This window comes from Scyliorhinus torazame, chromosome 12 (assembly GCF_047496885.1).
Source record: "Scyliorhinus torazame isolate Kashiwa2021f chromosome 12, sScyTor2.1, whole genome shotgun sequence".
Taxonomy (NCBI): Eukaryota; Metazoa; Chordata; class Chondrichthyes; order Carcharhiniformes; family Scyliorhinidae; genus Scyliorhinus; species Scyliorhinus torazame.
This window is the reverse complement of record NC_092718.1, coordinates 43,509,690-43,532,679: the sequence shown is the minus strand read 5'-3', so window position 1 is coordinate 43,532,679 and position 22,990 is coordinate 43,509,690. Positions and strand designations below refer to the sequence as shown.

Sequence of the window (22,990 nt, the reverse complement as noted above, 5' to 3'; positions counted from 1 at the left end):
TCATAGCTCAATGTTTCTAAACATTGCGGTTAGTTACTCAACAGGCTACCTGAGATTTTGTGCGGGAGGCCCGATACTGCAATTTGGAACAGAATTCCTCGCGCTCCCTGCTATGCATAAAAATGCATGGGAAGGGACAGTGAATCGCCTCTGGGCACCGTTCCTCACACCAATGAAAACCGGAAGCAATTCAGCTCTGGTGGGAGAACAATGGGCAGGATTCTCCGGTGCCCGATGCCTATAAAGTAATCGGCGATCAGGCGGAGAATCCCTTCTAATGCCCAAATCGGGGGCGGCGCTGGTTTTCGAGTCGGCGCCCCCCTCTGAAATGGCGTTATCGCGTCACGTGCCACATGCCATTAAAACGCCATTGGCGCATCATCAGAAGGCCCTCACGCAATGCTCTGCCCCTGATGGGCCGAGTTCCAAATGCGCGGCTGACGCGTGCTCTGGGCAGTCAGGAACCCAGAGTGGCGGCTGCAGACTGTGTCCAGCGACGACACACTCGGCCGGGATCCGTGCCGCTGGCCAGGGGGGGCCGTCCATGAGGGCTGGGTGGACTGCTGGGGGATGGCCAGGGGGTGGTCAGGAGGTGGCCTGTGGGGTCATATTTGGCAGATCGGGTCCGTGCATGCTGGTGACATGTTGCTCTCATTCCCCAAGTTACATACATTTTTTCACCCATGGTAAATGGAATAGTCTCCAATAAAAATAAATCGTAATGTAGATAAGAAGGCTCGTCTTAAAACTAATCGAAAACACGAAAAATTGACGTAGTAGTCCGATAGAATAGTTGATGTTGGACAATGATACATTAATAAATACAATCGTGCATTGTAATATAACATTGTATTCTGACTTTTTATCAGGTGGTTTGAGCCCTTTGCCATTGATTGGCTGGATGAAAACGAAACTGTATCAATGGAGTTTCTTCATGGAGCACTTGAGAGAGATAAAAAAGATGGGGCAAGTGTCATAACCATTTTCTAAGTTATCTAAAAGATAAAACACTGAACGAAAATTTTGTGAATTTTATACTAACCGTAAATATTGGGCACAATCTCACCACTGCGTTGTGCCAGCATAGATCTGACGTGCCGGTTAAATAGCGGGAAAGGCCAAAATCTAGATTTGCGACAGGTGCGAACATGTTTGCTATCTATCCGACCCTCTCCCGATGGCGACTTCCAGAGTATGGTGAGCATATCAACAACCCTCATTTGCATTAATTTCCATCTCATTAGCGAGATTGAAGTTGAATGTAACGGCCTCCCGGGAATTAACCGGCTCCCCGGCGTGAATTCACGCGGGCGTCGTTTAGTACTCCTTTTCAAACACGTGAAGCTGGCGCAATGGCTGCTATGGGGAACTGAGGTAGTGAGCAGCCATTTCAATTTTCCGGCATGAAGCACCAGGACACTGAAGCTACTGCTCCAATGCTCGTTGGGAGGACTGAAGCGTTCCAAGTCGGGGTCACCCCTGGGACGTGGGGGTGAGGGGCTTTTTGTCTGTGAGGCCTTCAACCACCTTTAAATATTGTGGATACCAATAACAGGGGCAACTACAGCTGATGCCTGTCTGTCCTACCAATTATATCCAGGACAGAGCCCTGTTCTTGGTTCAATGCTGAACTAAGCATTCACTTTAACTCTCTTTGATTGTGAGCCGCCTCTAGCTTCATAGCTGAAGGCTATTGCGAATGAGGAATTGGCCTTGTTAGTTGTGCGAGCACTTCACAGCTGCAGGTTGTGTTTGCTGCTTGCTCCTGCTGGTGGCTGCAGATGCCTGGTGGCTGCTGTTGCTTTTTCCTTTCTTTTCTGTAGCCGGAACGGACAATTTCTACTGAGATGCCTGGGTCCTGGAACACTGGGCTCAGGGTAATGTATGAGTCCAGAAGGTAATGCAGTTTGAAGCAAGAAAACGCTGCAGGACCTGGTGAGTGACATTGATCCAAATGGGCCACCTGATGACGCTGTTGAAGAAATTATTTTCTAGATTGTTGATGCTTTTGTACTGGTGTGGTGAGTGCTGCACGTAACTGGCACATCACCACAGGTTAAACACGCTGGAAGTCAAGGATGTTCAACTGCACCTTGGATGCCAAGATTTTGTTCCGGTGAGATTGGGCCATGGAGGAGGGCCTGCACAGCTGCGGCTCCTGGACGGAGAATGGCACTGATACATGGAACAAGAAACACATTGATGGATAGCTCATATCCACGACAAAGTTCTGGACATGATAACATTTCCTCCATTTCTGTTGAGGAGCCTACGAGGGGTGACAACATGGATGGGATTCTGTGTCCCTCCACACCAGATTTGGGGTTTCCCATTGTGGGCAGCCTCACGCCGGTGGGAAACCCCTGGGCTGCCGGCGCAATGGAGAATCCCGACAGTGAAGAATCCAGCCCCATGTATTTGGTTTTTTTTGTAAAAATGAGCTGATATAGCTTTGTATTGGTACCAATATGGGACAGCGGTGTTGACTTGTTTAATGGTTAGTGTGATATGTGAAATCTTACATAGTTGATTTGCAAATATTTTTTACTGTTGACCATTTAATAAACAAAATATTCCCAAGTAAATTCTTATGGTTACAAGTCATGTCTCAGACGTTGATTATTGCATCGTTTTTCAATCAAACTTTGAAGCCGGGATACGCTGCCTGACCTCTAGAAGCACCAGAGGCAGCAGCCAATATTCAAACACTCAAGAGTTAGGCTTCAGCGCTGGGAGAATCCTCGTAACCAAAGGGTAAGTGGGGAGGGCACTTGAGCATGGTCTCCCTAATGTTCCTGGCTGAGGTCTAGCTTCAAGGGTTCCTGCAGGGCGTGAGTGTGCAGAGCGAGGTTCTCCAGCACAACTGGCTCGCTGGATGGTAGTCTGAGAGAAGACGGGACATGTAAGGGTGTGAGAGGCTTAGGGGGTTTGAGGGTCCCGGGATGGAAGCCCTAACTGATTGCCAGTCTCTCTGAGTGCCCTTCATTAACAGGAAGAGATTCCACTCTCTGAATGTTCAACTCGTCTTTGACCAGTACCTCCAGATCATCCGCGTGTGTGCACGTTCCCCAGGGAGCATGCATGACAGCTACATCCTGGGACACACGGAGGTCCCTGACGTCTTTGAGAACCCCCGGATGATGGGTTGGCTCTTGGGGGATAAGGGGTACCTGCTGAGTTCCTGGCTGATGACACCAGTGCAGAGGCTGAAGAGAAAGGCGGAGACTTGATATAACAATGTCCACGTTGCCACCCGTGATGTCATTGAGCGGTGCAGCAGACTGCTCAAAATGTGGTTCCGATGCCTGGACCGCTCTGTTAGTGCTCTGTCGTACACCCTCAGAAGGTCTCCAGCTTTTAGGTGATCTGCTGTGCCCTCCAAAACCTGGCACAGCAGCAGGGCGACGGAGAGGAACATGCGGCCTGATCTGAGGAGGAGGCGTATTAGGAGGAGATGGAGGATGTGCCCGGGAAAGACCCGTGGTTGGAGCTGGAGGATAAAGGACAAGCAGCGGTGACAAGGGTCCAACATGCCCGGAGGACCAGGGAGGCCCTCATCCCCACCCAATTCTCGTAGGACATGCTTTTGTCCATCAGCTCTCCACTCCCCCTTCCAACCCCTCTTCCCACCAATCCCCACCTCACCTGATTCCCCTCCTTCCCCCGAATCTCCCCTCCTCCATTCCCCTCCTTCCCCCCAAACATCCCTCCCTCATGCCCGTTCTACCCCCCATCCCCCCTCCCCCCATCCCCCCTCCCCACATTCTTTTCCTTCCTACCCATTTCCCTCCTTACTCCGCCCCCCCACCCCATTCCCCGATCACTTATTCCACCCTCCTAGGGCCTGTGTAACATCACCCAAGGGTGATGGGCCTGTGTTGGCACTATCAGCGGGTCAATACACAAGGCAGGAGTGTGATGATAACGCGCTGTGAGATTAGTTCTGGTGCTCCTCAGTTTATGCCAAAGTCTGACTCCTGTCTTACTGCTGACAGTGCATTCACTCCCATCCTCTGAATGGGGTCTGCATCGGGGGCGTTTGATCTTGGACCACTGTGCATGGGGGCAGCGAGGGGTAGGGAGTATGGAGGGCAACAGGGGGTGAGGGTGCAGGTAGGGCCGCTGTGAAAATTAACGTGACAGAGGCTGCACATGTTTCAGGGTAACATGTTTTAATAGTGAATATTTGACTTTTTCCCCTAGCTACAGATAGTGGACCCCCGTGCCCACTCATTGATCTCTTCATATTTCATAGTCTACTGCTACGTCTGAAGTGAGCTGCCAGCCCTGTTGGCTCCCCATTGTCTACATCATGGTGTCAACGCCCTCAGTGATGCCCTTCAGCGACTGGACCGTGCTCTGCAATGTTCACCTGAGACATGTTCACCTGAGACATGTCCCTCAGCGACAGGGACATGTTGTCGAGGCCCTCAGCCATGGTCATCACGGACTGAGCCATGCCTTGGGCACCACCACTCGAGACACTGACCTTGTGCTCCAGGCGTTCCATTGTGGTCGCCACCCTCGCAGTGATGGCCTCGGTGCCTTAGGACTCCTCCAATCGACTATGCTCTCACTGGAATGTCGCTGACATCCCCTCCCGAATCTCACAGCCGTGTCCTAACATCTGCATCAGCTCTGGAGAAACTTGTCCAAAGGCCCGGCATCTGACTGGCACTCAGCTGAGCCCTGGGAACCAGCAGACTGCCGATTGCTGATTCCCTTGGATGTTCCTTCCTCCACCTGATGTGCATCAGAAACTGTGTGGTGCTCATCAGATTGTGCCCCAGAAGCCTGTCCACTAATGTCGCCCACCGTGATGTGTGTCTCTGTGGTGCGGATGATAGCTGTTACATCTCTATGATGGTCTCCTCGGAGCTCTCCTCCGAGGTGTTCCCTTGGGTGGTGGCAGGTGGGGGACAACTTCCCCATCAAATAGAGATCCAGCGAGGGAATGGACATGTGGAGCGGGATTCTCCGACCCTTCGCCAGGTCGGAGAATTGCCGGGGGCTGGCGTGAATGCCGCCCCCGCCGATTGCTGAACTCTCCGGCACCGGATATTCGGCGGGGGCGTGAATCGCGATGGGCCGAAGTCCCGCTGCTGGAATGTCTGTCCCGCCGGCGAGATTCAAACCACCTCTCTTCCCGGCGGGACTAGGCGGCGCAGGCGGGCCCCGGGGTCCTGGGGGTGGGGGGGGGGGCGGGGCGATCAGGCCCCGGGGGGTGCCCCCACGGTGGCCTGGCCCGCGATCAAGGCCCACCAATCCGCGGGCGGGCCTGTGCCGTGGAGGCACTCTTTTTCCTTTGCCTCGGCCACAGTCTTCACCATGGCCGCACATAAGAGACACCCCCCCGCCCCGGTCATGCGCAGGGATGACGTCACCGGCTGCTGACGCTCCCACGCATGCGCGGACTTCCGCCGATCGGCGGAGTCCTTTCGGCCCCGGCTGGCGTGGCGCCAAAGGCCTTTCCCGCCGACCGGCGGCGCGTCAACCACTCCGGCGCAGGGCTAGCCCCTCAAGGTGAGGGCTTGGCCTGACGCCGGAGTGGTTCACGCCATTCCATCCCGCCGGGACCCCCCGCCCCCCCGTGGTCAGTGAGAGGGAAGGATAATTTTGTCTGACAAGAACAACTCACTTGAGACAGGGGATTTATAGCAGGTGGCAAGTGTGGGCACTGCACCTGGACATGAAGCGGTTGTGCCGGTGGGTGCCAGGGGGTTCTGAGGAGCAAGCACAAAGACAAATGTGCTTCTTCCTACATTGGACATCAGTCCTCCTGGTCATGTGCCCGAACTGACAGCCGCTGGTACTGCCTCCCAGGCGGTACTGGTGGTCCTGCTGCTGGTCTTCCGATTTCCTCAGGCGAGCAGGATGTCCCATCTTGCATTCACATCGCGAGAAGCCTTGTGAGATCGGCACCCCTAAAGCAAGGAGCAGGTCTGCGTGCTGCCATGCTTGTGTGTTGACTGGAAGTGAGCGTTTAAAAGCAGCTCCTCTTTGTTAACATCAGGATCCTGAGACACGAGTCTGGCGCATCAGACGGCGAGACAGCCAGTAATGGTGTGAAGTTCTTGGGGGCTCATTTCCGGAACTAAATGCCGTTAAATACGAGCCTCGATCTCGCCAATGTGGTCGTCGAAAAGCACCCCGCCAACCGCGCGCAAAATGATACCTAGAAGTGTTTCTGTTAAACCGTGCCCGTTATTTCAGTTGAAACAGATTGTAAACTAAATTTCATAGTATTCACTAGCTTGTTTTAAGAGATTAGCTTTCATGCATTTTGTTTATTTTTGATTTAATCTAGTTCCTGCAAACCTCTGAACATGCTCTGTTCTCTTGCTCTGTCGTGGATGTCTTCACGCAACTTAATCAAAGTTTCGAGATTATCAAAAAGCTTGAATGCCCTAACCCAGAGGCACTGGCACATTTCATGAGAAGATTTGCTAAGGTACCCACATTAACAATCTTACAGACACAAGAGCTTGGAATGTTTGAAAAGGGATAAATGTGATATATGGTGATTACTACGTCTGTGAAGCCCAGCCGTCAACACAGCAGCAGAGTTGTTTTTCAGTTTTCTTTCCTGAATTATCGTTGTGTCACTTTGATAGATATATTCAAAGAAACTTTTCCACATGCTGTTACTATTCAAAAGATATTCAACGAGACACAATTCATAATGACGGTAAAAAGGCAACAGAAAATGCAACCTCAGCTCACAGAAGTTTTGTTTTTCAAGCTCTGCTACAGTCTATAAAAAGTCTTACAACAACAGGTTAAAGCCCAACAGGTTTGTTTCGAATCACTAGCCTTTGGAGCGCAGCTCCTTCCTCAGGTGAATCACCTCCTCCTGAGGAAGGAGCAGTGCTGCAAAAGCTAGTGGTTCGAAACAAACCTGTTGGACTTTAACCTGCTGTTGTAAGACTTCTTACTGTGCTCACCCCAGTCCAACGCCGGCACCTCCACATCGCAGTCTATAAAGTGTTTCATGCACTATAATTATCTTGAGAAAAATATTGCAGGGAATATACTTGCCCAGAACTTGGTGGTTATATTTTTTCCTTTTTATTGCAGACTATAAGTAAAGTCCTCCTTCAATATGCTGCTATCATCTCGAAAGATTTCCACTTGTACTGTTCGAAGGAAAAAGTGGTAAGTAAAGAGATATACATGGACAGTGAACCCTTTTCCTATGCTAAAACAAATTTACAGGATAGACAGAGGTGTATTTGTACTGGTGACCAAGATTGTATAAATCACAATTAATAAATCCTGAGAATGCGATGTCTGTCAAATGGTCACTTCTGGGGAATTGGTTTCTGTCGTCAGAAGTGAGTTTAATGAACCCCCTCTGAGTTTCCATGAATGGAATGTTTTGTTTTAGGTTTGTAGTTAGCAGAACTAAATGGCGCAATCTACCGGCCGTGTCCAGCGGGAATCGGGACAGGACATGGCCGGGAGATCACGAGAGAGGCATCTTCCTGGATTCTCGACGGTCAGCACGCCTCGTGAGATCTAATGAAATCACGCGAGACGTCACGGTCTAGATCCTGCCCGCAATGTGCGGGACCCAGACTTGCAGAGTTAAAAGAACTTAACAGCTCACTTAGCTATGCTGCTGCCCGATCTAACCGACAGCCGGCATCTATCGGCCTTGCCAAGGGGACCCCAGCCGTGATCCATTTAGCACTGGTCCCCACAAACGGGGGCCAGGTGAAACGGCACTTGGAGGGAGTGTGGGGGTGCACACGGGCAATTGGAGGCCCCAGGTGGTTAGCCTCTGGTCAGGCTGGCATCCTGACACTGCTGGGCACCTTATAGCACTGCCAGCCTGGCAATGCCACCTGGGCACTCTGGCAGTGCCACTCGGGTGCCAGCCTTGCTGGCACTGCCAGGCTGCCAGGGGCACTGTCAGGGCCCCAGGCTGGCAGTGCCACGGTGCATTTTGCCCCCACTGGGGATCGGGCTGAGGGTGCCCTGCCAATGTGTGGTGGGGTGCGGGGTGCTCGAGGATCCCTCAAGGTGGGCTGGGGCATTGGGGGGGGGGGGGTCTGGGTGCCCGTGTCAGGGGTCAAAAGATCAAGGTGCCGTTGAAAAATGGTGCCCCAATCACTTCCTGCACAAGCGGAGCGCCTCAGTGCAGGAAACTATGCTAAAATGCAGCCTCGGGGGAATGTGGCGACTAGGGGCTTTTCACAGTAACTTCATTTGAAGCCTACTTGTGACAATAAGCGATTTTCATTTCATTTCATTCCCTGCCAGGGTCTGAAAATTAAACAGAGTGTCGTTCGATGGTAGGGTCATTCCCAGCACTGCAAGCACCGCGAATGACCCCACTAATCCTGCCCAGGACTGACTTTTTAGTTAAATCGCACACAATGTTTTATTTTTCCAATCATAGAAATAAAAAGATACATGAACAATAGTTTCAGTTTGGGCTTCAAATTTGTGTTTGACTAATTTAACCTTCCTAATATATGCATTTGATATTACTTGTTGAATTGCTAAGTGTCAAACCATTTTATACTAGCAGGAAGGCTATTTTATATGGAATGTAGCATCCAGGTAATGAATTAATTGAGGAAAAAATCCACAATAAGCATAATTGCAGTTAGAAATGGAGAATTCAGAATGAATGATTTTGGGCTGGATTCCCCGATTCTGCGGCTAAGTGCCAAAGCCAGCGTGGGAACTGTGGCGTTTTACGATGCCAAAATCGACACCGAACACTCACCGATTCCGGGCTGGTGAGGGGCTAGCAGCGGCACCGGGTAGAGCTCCTGGTTCCCGTGCCAAAAATGGGCGGAGAATGGCCGGGTGGCTGTGGACTGTGGCCAGCGGCACCACAGTGGGGTGGGAGCTGTGCTGCGGGCTGGGGAGACTGGTGGGGTGTGGCCAGGGAAGCACTATCTGGCAGGTCGAGTCCGCACACCGTCGGCGCCATGTTTTACGGCGCACCCGCTGCAGGTCGTCGCCATGCACATGTGCGGAAATGGATCCGGCCATTCTCCAGCCGTTTATTTGGTAGAGGCCGGGGGTTTTACGTGGCACGGCTGCTAGCCCCTCACCGGTCGCAGCAACGGTGAGGGGGCGGCACCGATGTTTTCCACGTAAAACGCCACAGATCCTCCGCACAGCCTCAGAATCGGAGAATCTGGTGCATGATGTATTAGCAGAACCTAGCAGGGAAGGAAAATGTCTCATAATCGCATTGATGTACCAGGATATGTATATCTTTGCTCGATGAACTGCCCAAATACTGGGGAGGGAAATTCATTTATTGTTGTAATTTTGAATGAGACATGGTGGATCAAAGTTATCGTTGCATGAACTTTTATTCAGGTGGACCAAGCATCAAGCAGGATTTCTTATTACAGAAAGGATCCGTAATTCTCCACATTTCACATGGCCACTGTCATTCTTGCATCTCAGTTCATCAATTTGAATTCAATTAGACATCTGGATTAGCCGGGATTCTCCCTTCTGGGAACTAAATCCCCACGCCGGTGGGAGAACCGGCGCCAACCACTCCGGCATCAACAGCCCTCGAAAGTGCGGAGTTCTCCGCACTTTCGGGGGCTAGGTGGACGGCGGAGGGGCTGGCGCCGCTCCAGTCGGCGCCAAAGGGACAGCGCGAGTTTGCGCATGCGTCAAAGGGCTGGCGTGATCTCCCGCATGCGCGGAACCGCCGCCATGGGCCTGCGCAGACCGGCAGGCTTATTTTGCCGCATGTGCAAGGGGTTCTCTTCTCCGGCCGGCCATGGCGGAGCCCTACGGTGACCCGCGCGGAAGGAAGAAGTGTCCCCACGGAACTGGCCCGCCCGCAGATCAGTGGGCCCTGATCGCGGGACAGGCCACCGTGGGGGCCACCCCTGGTGGGATCCCCCCCCGAGGACCGCCCCCGCCGACCCGCCGGTACGTGAGTTGGGTGATTCATGCCGACGGGACTGGGCAAAAGCGGCCGGCCACTCGGCCCATCGGGGCCCAGAGAATTGCCGGGGGCAGTTAATCGAGCAAAGAGATACATATCCTGGTACATCAATGCGATTATGAGACATTTCCCGCTACCAACGGCCCCGGACCGGCGTGGTGTGAATCCCGCCCCTGCCCGAAAAACGGCACCGGAAACTACGACAGCCGGCGTCGGGGCAATGGGGCGGGATTCGCAACCCCCCCTCCCCCCCCCGGGGATTCTCCGACCCGACGGGGGATCGGAGAATACCGCCCCTGGCTTCTATAAGCTCCTGAGAAATGATTGGTGCTCTAACAGTGATACCAGATAGTGATAGAAGTCAGAGGTGAACACTGAGCCACGAGGTTTTACTGCCGAGTCTGGAACATCTGCAAACCTGGCTCGGCAGAAAGTGCCTCGCGGTTGTTCCAATTTTCTTTTCGGATGGTGAGTCTGCTGCCACCCGCTCTCTCTTCCCCCCCCCTCCCATGGTGAGTCTACTGCCACCCGCTCTCCCCCCCCCCCACATGGTGAGTCTGCTGCCACCCGCTCTCTTCCCCCCCCCCCCACATGGTGAGTCTACTGCCACCCGCTCTCCCCCCCCCCCACATGGTGAGTCTGCTGCCACCCGCTCTCTTCCCCCCCCCCCCACATGGTGAGTCTACTGCCACCCGCTCTCCCCCCCCCCACATGGTGAGTCTGCTGCCACCCGCTCTCTCCCCCCCCCCCCACATGGTGAGTCTACTGCCACCCGCTCTCCCCCCCCCCACATGGTGAGTCTGCTGCCACCCGCTCTCTCCCCCCCCCCACATGGTGAGTCTGCTGCCACTCGCTCTCTCCCCCCCCCCCCCCACATGGTGAGTCTGCTGCCACCCACTCTCCCCCCCCCCCCCCACATGGTGAGTCTGCTGCCACCCGCTCTCTCCCCCCCCCCCACATGGTGGGTCTGCTGCCACCCGCTCTCTCCCCCCCCCCCCCACATGCTGGGTCTGCTGCCACCCGCTCTCTCCCCCCCCCCCCACATGCTGAGTCTGCTGCCACCCGCTCTCTCCCCCCCCCCCACATGCTGGGTCTGCTGCCACCCGCTCTCTCCCCCCCCCCACATGGTGAGTCTGCTGCCACCCGCTCTCCCCCCCCCCCAACATGGTGGGTCTGCTGCCACCCGCTCTCCCCCCCCCCCACATGGTGGGTCTGCTGCCACCCGCTCTCCCCCCCCCCCACATGGTGAGTCTGCTGCCACCCGCTCTCCCCCCCCCCACATGGTGAGTCTGCTGCCACCCGCTCTCCCCCCCCCCCACATGGTGAGTCTGCTGCCACCCGCTCTCCCCCCCCCCCAACATGGTGGGTCTGCTGCCACCCGCTCTCCCCCCCCCCCCACATGGTGAGTCTGCTGCCACCCGCTCTCCCCCCCCCCCCCCCCACATGGTGAGTCTGCTGCCACCCGCTCTCTCCCCCCCCCCAACATGGTGAGTCTGCTGCCACCCGCTCTCCCCCCCCCCCCACATGGTGAGTCTGCTGCCACCCGCTCTCTCCCCCCCCCCCACATGGTGAGTCTGCTGCCACCCGCTCTCCCCCCCCCCCACATGCTGGGTCTGCTGCCACCCGCTCTCTCCCCCCCCCCACATGGTGAGTCTGCTGCCACCCACTCTCTCCCCCCCCCCCCACATGCTGAGTCTGCTGCCACCCGCTCTCTCCCCCCCCCCCCACATGGTGAGTCTGCTGCCACCCGCTTTCTCCCCCCCCCCCCACATGCTGAGTCTGCTGCCACCCGCTCTCTCCCCCCCCCCCCACATGCTGAGTCTGCTGCCACCCGCTCTCTCCCCCCCCCCCCACATGCTGAGTCTGCTGCCACCCGCTCTCTCCCCCCCCCCCCACATGCTGAGTCTGCTGCCACCCGCTCTCTCCCCCCCCCCCCACATGCTGGGTCTGCTGCCACCCGCTCTCTCCCCCCCCCCCACATGGTGAGTCTGCTGCCACCCGCTCTCTCCCCCCCCCCACATGGTGAGTCTGCTGCCACCCGCTCTCTCCCCCCCCCCCCCACATGGTGAGTCTGCTGCCACCCGCTTTCTCCCCCCCCCCCCCACATGCTGGGTCTGCTGCCACCCGCTCTCTCCCCCCCCCCCACATGGTGAGTCTGCTGCCACCCGCTCTCTCCCCCCCCCCACATGGTGAGTCTGCTGCCACCCGCTCTCTCCCCCCCCCCACATGGTGAGTCTGCTGCCACCCGCTCTCTCCCCCCCCCCACATGGTGAGTCTGCTGCCACCCGCTCTCTCCCCCCCCCCCCACATGGTGAGTCTGCTGCCACCCGCTCTCTCCCCCCCCCCACATGGTGAGTCTGCTGCCACCCGCTCTCCCCCCCCCCCCCCCCCACATGGTGGGTCTGCTGCCACCCGCTCTCTCCCCCCCCCCCACATGGTGAGTCTGCTGCCACCCGCTCTCCCCCCCCCCCACATGGTGGGTCTGCTGCCACCCGCTCTCCCCCCCCCCCCCACATGGTGAGTCTGCTGCCACCCGCTCTCTCCCCCCCCCCCACATGCTGGGTCTGCTGCCACCCGCTCTCTCCCCCCCCCACATGGTGAGTCTGCTGCCACCCACTCTCTCCCCCCCCCCCCACATGCTGGGTCTGCTGCCACCCGCTCTCTCCCCCCCCCACATGGTGAGTCTGCTGCCACCCACTCTCTCTCTCTCCACCCCCCACCAAATAATAAATTGTGGAGGCAGCCCCAGGGCTGCCGTGGGCCGAAGCAGTCTGTTTTGAAAGGCTCGCCTTGGAGATCCAGGGCTTTGTCCCAGGTGGAAAAAGACCTCAAGATGCCATATCTCCTCCCCCACTACACACTCCTTATGCCCTGTCCGTGCCAACTCACGTCACTCCAAATCCCCACATCCATCCCCAGCCCCCTCAAACTCTCCGTGCCAAATTATGCCCCTCTACCCACCACCCCTTTTTCCCTCATGCTCTCCAGGCTAATCTATGCCCTTCTACCCACCCACCATGAACCCTCATACCTTTCAGGCCAACCAAAGCCCCTCACCCACATGTCCCTTGATAACCCCATGCCAATTTATTTCTAACCCATGTCTCCCCCATCCTTGCCCCTTTCCCTTAAACTAACCATGCCAACTCGCCCAGTATTCACACAGGGTAGACCTCAGGAACAGTGTTGTAATGAAATAAACTATAGTTCTCAGTGTCTATTCATGACTTTATTATTTTTAAAAACCCCTAATTGATAAAGTATCAATTACTTCATTCCCTCAAGTACTTAAATCCTGATAAAAACAAACATTTGTGCACTGAGCCCCCAATTAAAGACTTTGCACGGTCGCACAAGTGGATAACACTGTGACTTCACAGCGCCAGGGTCCCAGGTTTGATTCCCCGCTGGGTCACTGTCTGTGCGGTGTCTGCACGTTTTCCCCACGTCTGCGTGGGTTTCCTCCGGGTGCTCCGGTTTCCTCCCACAGTCCAAAGATGTGCAGGTTAGGTGGATTTTGGCCATGATGAATTGCACTTAGTGACCAAAAAGGTTAGGAGGGGTTATTGGGTTACGGGGATAGGGTGGAAGTGAGGGCTTAAGTAGGTTGGTGCAGACTCGATGGGCCGAATGGCCTCCTTCTGCACTGTATGTTCTATGTTTATAACCACTTAGAACTGTCAGTGAAACTGTGAATTTACCCTCCTCCCCACATATATGGACGATAGGTTGTGGAATCAGTCATCCAGCATTAATCCTATAATTGCCCTCAAGACTGCCGAATGAAACTGCAAGAAATCAAAGCAGACTGGTTTTAAAAACATAGAGCTTGAGAATTTAGATGACTTTACTGTTTGACAATTAACCACTTTTTACACACATTTGTTTCTGTTTTTAACAATCCCAAAGGATACCACATCTTTTCAAAAGGGCATTTGACCTCTCCCAAAGGTATCCTTGAATGTATCCAAAAGGGTCGCTCAAGTCTCCAAATAACTCCAGTAGCTTTATACAATTTTGCTCCAAGGTCTAAAGCCCACTAGCCATGCTTTGCACATCCCATTAACAGAAATAGCATCTGTTTGAAGGCAGATACACTTTGACGTGTCTGTGAGCCACTGATAAGCAAACCACAACAGGCCCCAGTTCCACCCCCAGCGAAAACGGTGGAATACCAGATTCGGGAATGGGACTTCCGGCACCATTTTGGAGACCTCTTCCATCTCTGTGAATATTCAGGTCTTTGAGTAACATTGGAGATGAAGATCTATTGGGCGGGATTCTCCGAAATGAAGGCAGAGTGTCCACACTGTCGCAAACACCATCGCGTTTTATGACGGCGTGAACAGGCCGCTCCCATGTCGAATTCTGGCCCCTATAGGGGGCAAGCACGGCGCTGGAGTGGTTTGCGACACTCCAGTCGCAGATCCCGGCGCGAACTAGGTGCCGCGGGATCCGCTCTTGCGCAGTTGCGCCGGCGCCAACGATGACATGCGCAGTGGTGCCGGTGCCAACCGACGCATGCGCGGTAACCTCGCGGAGTGCTCCGGCCCCTCACCAACATGGCGCCGGGGTTCTGGGGCTGGTCACGCAAGGAAGTAGGCCCGGGGGGGGGAGGCCGGCCTGCCGATCGGTGAGCCCCGATCGCGGGCCAGACCCCATCGGAGCCCCCCCCCCCGGGAGCGGAGCCCCCCCCCCCCCCCCGGGAGCGGAGCCCCCCCAAGCCTTTGTGACGAGTACCCGCCGGCAGTGACCAGGTGGGACTAGGCCATTTACGCGCGGCCGCTTGGCCCATCCGGGCCAGAGAATCGGCGCTCGCCGTTTGCGGTGATTCTCCAGCGGCCCGGCACGATTCGCGCGGCGCTGGTTTCAGGGGGGTGGGAGAATCGCGTGCGGGGGTCGGGGCAGCGTGGCGCTTTTCGCGCGCCGTCCTGGCGATTCTCCCACCCGGGGGTGGGGGCCCGCCTATTGTCTTTCACATTAATGTCTCAAAAATATTGAATTCCCACAATGTTCAATTTGCTTTTAACAAAAGTAGGTGTTTTATGGTTACGAGAAGGTCAGAATTTGTCATTTTTAATGGCACATTAATTTTCACTGGATGGGAAACTGGTGACCAAAGCAAATCACATTGATTTTTTAATAATAGAAGAGAGGGGAAAGGCAATCTAACGAGACCACTTGTTCTATTGTCTGCCAAGTTTTGACTAGCGATGAAAATAGCAAATTTTCTGATCATGTTAACTGGTGTCATACATTGTCAGAAGGGATTGGAAATTGTCACTCCCCAAAAGGATTTTGATTTTGCAGGAATTGTCGTATTTTATGTTTGTATTCGATCGTTGAGCCCGAAAGCTCTTTTGCATCCCTGTTTTCACATTGTGTTGTTTACACATTATTGCTCTTCGCTCTTCTCTGGAGGACATTGACTCATGCCATGTAATAGTTTCAAAGCCAATCTGCTATTCAAAGTACAAATGTTCTATTCTGCACATCTGAGCCTACACTTTGTGGGGGTGTTTTTACTTCCAGAAACGAGTGGGTTTGGGAAAAAGTGGGAGGGCTGAAAGTGCTGAAATTTACAGCGTGTTCCACATTTAACTGAAACACATTACGCCACATGCAAGAAGCCCCCTCGGGAGAAGTGGGTAGGCCATTTCAACATGTTAATAGTTCATTATTAACTGTAATAATAATACATAGGTATTAACAAAGATTTCAGGATTCAGCAGTGGGTGCTTGGAAGGGACTTGCCAGTAAAAACAAGGTGAGAGCAGAGCGACAACTAAGGGGGCTGAAGAAATGACAGACAAAAAGTTCCAAGAGTTTTCTTGCCTTCTTGCCTTTTGTGTGAATGGTTGACGCTCGCAGTACTTGTTCTGAGAGTTTACTTTCACTACCTGGCAGGTTGCTGTCATTGCTTTGAAGTGGACTTCCACTACTTTGGCAAGTCACTTTCAGCACAGGAATAAACTGTTTTAAGTTGTACATACCTCCCTGGAAACCATTACTTAAATTGAAACTAGCTATATGGAAACAAGTTGTCCCATTTAAATGTATGTGATGTCAGGACATCTGTCCCCAACCCAGGGTTTATGGCCCCAGATTTTAGTATAAACATGAAATAAACAAAACACAATGTAGATAAATCTACATTCGCAATGTTGTGATAAAAACCAAAGAGAACAGAATCACAAGATTGTTACGGAGCGGGTCCATCGTGTCTGTCCTAGCTCTCCAAACAAGCATCATGACTTTGTGCCATTCCCCTGACTTCTCTCCACACCCCTGTGCATTGTTTCTATTCAAGTAACCATATAATGCCTTCTTGAATGCCTCAGTTGAACCTGCCTCCACCACACTTCCAGGCAGTTCATTCCAGACCCCAACCACTTGTCGTGTGAAATTGTTTTTCTCACATCACATTTGCTTTTTTTGTAAATCCCTTTAAATCCGTGCCCTCTTATTGTTGAGCGTTCAAAAAGTGGGAACAGTTTCTCCCTGTCGACTCTGTCCAGCCCCCGTCATGATTTTGAATGTCTCTAACAGATCTCCTCCTAGTCTTCTTCTCTCCACCGAGAACAGCCCCAACCTCCCCAATCTATCCTCATAACTGAAGTTCTTCATCCATGGAACCATTCTTGTAAACCTCTTCACTCTCTCCAATGTGCTCACGTCCTTCCTTTACTGTGGTACCCTGAACCGTACGCAATATTCTAGCTGAGGTCTAACTAGTGTCTTGCGTAAGTCCTGCATAACCTCCTTGCTCTTGTACTCTGAAAGCCCAGAATGCTATGATTTATTAATTGCTCTCTCCACCTGTCCTCCAACCTCAATGATCTATGCACATGGATGCCCAGGTCCCTCTGCACCTGCAGCCCCTTAAGAATTGTATCCCTTTACATTGTCTCTCCATGTTCTTCCTGCCAAAATGCATCACCTCATATTTCAGGTTTTGTTTTTCCTGATTGCTCTCAACTAAAGCTACAAAATACATCCTCATTATCCTGGCAGCATATCTTTGCGAGGTTCATTTCCCCTACTCTCACTCATGTTACTTTGTTTCATCTTTCAAATTGACCAGGTCGCCTGTGCTTATTTCCCTCCTGTTGGTGGATGCTGGTCCCAATACTGGACAGCTGCTTTCTCTTCTTCCTACAGAGCAACCGCTCTCTGGGTGCTGTGACCACCAGTTGGCACTATCTTCCCCATGGCACTCTGATCTGCCACTGTGACTGTGGCCCAGGTGCTTCCTGAGCCCTCAGTACGGTTCCAGAAGAATAACTTCTTGGCCGCTAACAGGAGGAGCATATTCCAAGCTGGGGGGTGAAGGGCATGGGCGGGGGGGGGACCCAAAGCGTAAGCTGAAAGCTCCAGAGAATGAGGAAACAACCCTTTTATTGATTCTCGAATGTACAGACAATGGAAAACAAGTTTGCATCCAGCTCCCAACTACTTTTATGATAGGGTGTGTCGTACTTAAATCAAATGAATGAGTAATAATTTTTTTTATTTTAAAAAAAATATATTTATTAAAGTTTTTTAACACAATTTTTCTCCCTTACAAACAATAACACCCCCCCCCCCTCGTAACAAAAAAAAATGAGAAATCACGCAGAGCAAGATATATACATGGCAAAATGATATATTTACACAGCTTTGTACACTGGCCCTCACCCGTACGTGCCAGTTTCCCCAACCCTTCATGTTATCTCTTGCTCATCCACCCTCCCAGGCAGTCCCCCCTTTCCCCCCCCCTCCCCCCCTCCCAGGACGTCCCCCCCCCCAAGGTTGCTGCTGCTGCTGACCGACCTTCCTCTAACGCTCCACGAGATAGTCTAGGAACGGTTGCCACCGCCTGTAGAACCCCTGCGCAGACCCTCTCAAGGCGAACTTAATCCTCTCCAACTTTATGAACCCAGCCATATCATTTATCCAGGCCTCCAGGCTGGGGGGCTTCGCCTCCTTCCACATTAGCAAGATCCTTCGCCGGGCTACTAGGGACGCAAAGGCCAGAATGCCGGCCTCTTTCGCCTCCTGCACTCCCGGTTCGTCCACTACTCCAAATATTGCTAGCCCCCAGCTTGGCTTGGCCCGGACTTTCACCACCTGAGATATTGCTCCCGCCACTCCTCGCCAGAACCCCTCCAGTGCCGGGCATGACCAAAACATATGGACATGGTTCGCCGGGCTCCCTGAGCACCTTCCACATCTGTCCTCTACCCCAAAGAATCTACTCAACCTCGCCCCCGTCAAGTGCGCTCTGTGGACCACCTTAAATTGTATCAGGCTGAGCCTGGCACACGAGGAGGAGGAATTAACCCTACCTAGGGCATCAGCCCACAGACCTTCCTCGATCTCCTCCCCCAGCTCCTCCTCCCATTTACCCTTCAACTCTTCTACCAGCGCTTCCCCCTCTTTCAACTCCTGATGTATTTCCGACACCTTGCCCTCCCCGACCCATACACCCGAGATCACCCTATCTTGAACTTCTTGTGCCGGGAGCAACGGGAATTCCCTCACCTGTCGCCTCACAAAAGCCCTCACCTGCATATATCTAAAGGCATCTCCCGGGGATAACTCGAACTTCTCCTCCAGTGCCCCTAGGCTCGCAAACGTCCCGACGATGAACAGGTCCCCCATTCTTCCAATCCCCGCCCGATGCCAGCTCTGGAACCCCCAGTCCATCTTCCCCGGGACAAACCGGTGGTTACCCCTGATCGGGGACCACACCGATGCTCCCATTGCACCCCGGTGCCGTCTCCACTGGCCCCAGATCCTTAGCGTTGCGGCCACCACCGGGCTCGTGGTATACTTTGTCGGCGAGAGCAGCAGCGGTGCCGTCACCAACGCCCCCAGGCTCGTTCCTTTACAGGACGCCATCTCCATCCTCTTCCATGCTGCCCCCTCTCCCTCCATAACCCACTTGCGGATCATCGCCACATTTGATGCCCAGTAGTAGATCCCCAGGTTTGGCAGCGCCAACCCTCCTCGGTCCCTACTGCGTTCCAGGAACCCTCTCCTTACTCCCTTACTCTCGGGGTCTTATTCGCCCACACAAACCCCATAATACTCCTGCCTACTCTCTTAAAAAAGGCCTTCGTGATCACGATGGGAAGGCAGTGAAACACAAACAGAAACCTCGGAAGGACCACCATTTTGACCGACTGCACTCTACCCGCCAGCGAGAGCGGTAACATGTCCCATCTTTTGAAATCCTCCTCCATTTGCTCCACCAACCTCGTCAGATTCAGTTTATGTAGGGTCCCCCAACTCCTGGCTATCTGGATCCCCAGATACCAAAAGCTCCCCTCCGCCCTCCTCAGCGGTAGGTCCCCTATCCCTCTTTCTTGGTCCCCCGCCTGTAATACAAAGAGCTCACTCTTCCCTACATTGAGCTTATAGCCCAAAAACTCCCCAAACTCCCTTCGAGTCTGCATGACCTCCACCATCCCCTCCATTGGATCCGCCACGTACAGCAACAGGTCATCCGCATATAGCGACACCCGATGCTCTTCTCCCCCTCGGACCACCCCCCTCCATTTATTAGACTCCCTCAATGACATGGCCAATGGTTCGATCGCCAATGCGAACAACAGGGGGGACAGGGGGCACCCCTGCCTCGTCCCTCGGTACAGTCGAAGGTACTCCGACCTCCGCCGGTTCGTCACCACACTCGCCATCGGGGCTCTGTAAAGGAGCTTAACCCAATTGATAAACCCTACACCGAACCCAAACCTACGCAGCACCTCCCAGAGGTACTCCCATCCCACTCGACTCGGTCAAAGGCCTTCTCCGCGTCCATAGCTGCCACTATCACCGCCTCTCCCTCCTGCGATGGCATCATTATCACGTTTAAGAGCCGCCGTACATTGGTGTTTAGTTGCCTGCCCTTTACAAATCCCGTCTGGTCCTCGTGGATTACCCCTGGGACACAGTCCTCGATCCTCGTGGCCAGCACTTTTGCCAGCAACTTTGCATCCACATTGAGGAGCGGGATCGGCCTGTACGATCCACATTGCAGTGGGTCCTTGTCCCACTTTAGGATCAAAGAAATTGTCGCTTCCGACATTGTCGGGGGCAGGGTCCCCTCCTCTCTTGCCTCATTAAAGGTCCTCACCAGTAGCGGGGCCAACAGGTCTGCGTACTTCCTGTAGAACTCCACCGGGAATCCGTCCGGTCCCGGGGCCTACCCTGCCTGCATGCTCCCCAAACCCTTGCTCAGCTCCTCCAACCCAATTGGTGCCCCCAAACCAGCCACCTCTTGCTCCTCCACCCTCGGGAATCTCAGCTGATCTAGGAATCGTCTCATCCCCTCTTCCCCCGCTGGGGGCTGGGATCTGTACAGCTCTTCATAAAAGACCTTGTATACCTCGTTTATTTTCGTCGCACTCCGAACCGTGGCTCCCCTTCCATTTTTGACTCCCCCTATTTCCCTCGCTGCCATCCTCTTACAGAGCTGGTGTGCCAGCATCCGACTAGCCTTTTCCCCATACTCGTAGGTCGCCCCCTGAGCCTTCCTCCTCTGTGCCTCGGCCTTCCCTGTGGTCAACAGGTCAAACTCCGTCTGGAGCCGTCGTCTTTCCCCAAGTAATCTTTCCTCCAGGGCCTCTGCGTATCTCCTGTCCACTCTCAAAATCTCCCCCACTAACCTCTCCCTTTCCATACCCTCTGTCTTCTCCCTATGAGCCCTAATGGAAATTAGCTTTCCCCTGATCACCGCCTTCAACGCCTCCCATACCACCCCCACCCGCACCTCCCCGTGGTCGTTGGCCTCCAAGTACCTTTCGATACACCCCCTCACCTTCCCACACACCACCTCGTCCGCCAGCAGTCCAACATCCAGCCGCCACAACGGGCGTTGGTCCCTCTCCTCTCCCAGCTCCAGTTCCACCCAGTGCGGGGCATGGTCCGAAACGGCTATAGCCGAAATCTCCGTCCCCTCCACCCTCGGGATGAGCGCCCTACCCAAAACAAAGAAATCTATCCGGGAGTAGGCTTTGTGTACATGAGTAATAATTTTTTAATTACTTACTAATGAAGCTACTTAGAAAGGGACATTGCTGCACTTTGCAATATGCATGCCTGATCTGCCCTTTGCAGCTGCAATCTATCAGAACAGCATGGATGCTGCTTAAGGTACTTCAGCTTGAATGTGAACCAAGATAACCAGGGTAGGAAGAGCCCATCAGCAGGGGAACCACCAGAAAACAACAGCATTCCCCTCACACCGCTGACTCCCGACAGAAGATAGGGGATGAGCACTGAGGTGCAATTCGGCAATACCCACTGTGCCGGGTGTACAAGCAGTGGATCAGCTGCCTGGACATGTCTAAAGGTCAGCGTCAGGGTGCTCAGGAGTTGGCAGACGTTTGCAGTCCACTGGAACAATGCCTGCTGTCGAGTGGACCTGGTGCCCACACTTCTCCAGGGCTATCAGAGCCACAACGCGCTCAGCTTCTTTGCCACTGGTTCCTTCCGGGGATCGGCCGGCGACATTTGTAGGCTTTTTCTCTCGGTCACCCACAAATAGATCACCCCGGGTGGCTTGTGCCTTGTTCACTGGGGCAGACTGTTTCCTGCCGATGCTGCCAGTCATAGTAGGTGACCAAAATTCTGCCACTACTGGAAATCTGAAATAAAAACAGGAATTGCAGGTCAGGCAGCATCTGTGCAGAGAGAAACAGAGTTAACATTTCAGATCAAAGGCCTTTCATCAGAACCCAAGCATTGCGACCCAGGAGTGAAAGTCATATCACAGCCAGATGTGTCACTGAGCAAGCTAACAGCTTCCCGAGGTGCAAGGTGTAATGGACAGGACCTCCTCAGAGGAGGAGGAACATCTAGCTGAAGATACACTTCAGGCGTTCAGATGGATCTGGAGGTGATCTTCAATAGAAACCAGCCAGGGTCTCCAGGAAGGTTTCCAGGATGGTGCTGTGCACTCTGCACAACATTGCACGGTAATGAGATTTGGACCTTCCTGAGGAGCAAGGCATAAAGTACAGGACCTTGTCAGAGGAGAAGGAACGTCATGCAGCCAGTGCAGCACATTGCTGTCAGGGATACCCTCGTAATGATGCGGTTCGGTTAGGTTCCATCCGTCTTCATCTGACAACCTCATGCTCAACACACCTGCCCCCTTCCTTCCACAATACAAAGGAAAAACATCCCTTTCATTGTCAACAATTGCTTGGCATTTAGTCTTGTTTTACCATTTAGCCCAATGAAAAGGCCACTTTGGCAGACAGTAACTAAAGATGGACATGATAGGAAAATGGTGGAAACAAATAATATTTATATGGCTCCAAAATAAAACAGCAATTTAACAGTCTCAGCATAGTTAATGCAACACTGTGATTAGCCTGTTCATCTACACATTTTTCTGAGCAAATATATATGCTGCAACTCCCGTGGCAAAGACTGCTCCATCTTCACATGTGGAGGTGTAGGCTGGCCCAATGTGACATGAGGCAGCATGTGGGGTACTGACCCACAGTCCCATGGTGCACCCATACTTCCCATGGATCACCCGCACTTCCCATGGTGCGGCCACACTTCCCAGGGTGCACCACGGTTCCCATGGCTCACCCACACTTCCCATAGCTCACCCACACTTCCCATGACCCACCCACACTTTCCATAACCCACCCACAATTCCCATGGCCCACCTACACTTCCCATGGCCCACCCATGCTTCCCATGGCCCACCTACACTTCCTATGGCCCACCACACTTCCCATGGGTCACCCACACTTCCCTGCTGGCAATAAGCTGGAGAGCACTTTGCTGGAGATCATTGGGGTGATGATTGGCCAGGGTTAAGGTAATTATACATCCTATTTGAGGCTGCATTCACAATGTGAAGCCATTAGTGAAGCATACCCTTGTTTGATGCCATGCTTGATATTTTATGCTGGTGAATACTGTTTAGGGAGAAACATTATCACAGCAGCCGGCAATGTCATGCCCCTCATGGTTGGTACAGACTTCTCCAATCTCTCTGCAAGTGTGCACGGTGTAGCTGGAATACCAGTCAATATATCACACACATTC

General features: G+C 53.6%; 1 protein-coding gene across 7 annotated transcripts in view; it reads left to right on the top strand.

Annotated features, from left to right (window-relative positions):
• The window catches only part of LOC140387540 (protein unc-13 homolog C-like), a 972,441-nt gene that overhangs the window by 827,737 nt on the left and 121,714 nt on the right, over positions 1 to 22,990 (top strand). For all 7 annotated transcript variants that reach the window (XM_072470780.1, XM_072470778.1, XM_072470777.1 and 4 more), the window contains 3 exons: positions 870 to 966; positions 6,308 to 6,451; positions 7,078 to 7,155. In XM_072470780.1, coding sequence (XP_072326881.1) covers positions 870 to 966; positions 6,308 to 6,451; positions 7,078 to 7,155 — 319 coding nt within the window. The remainder of the gene's footprint in view (positions 1 to 869; positions 967 to 6,307; positions 6,452 to 7,077; positions 7,156 to 22,990) is intronic.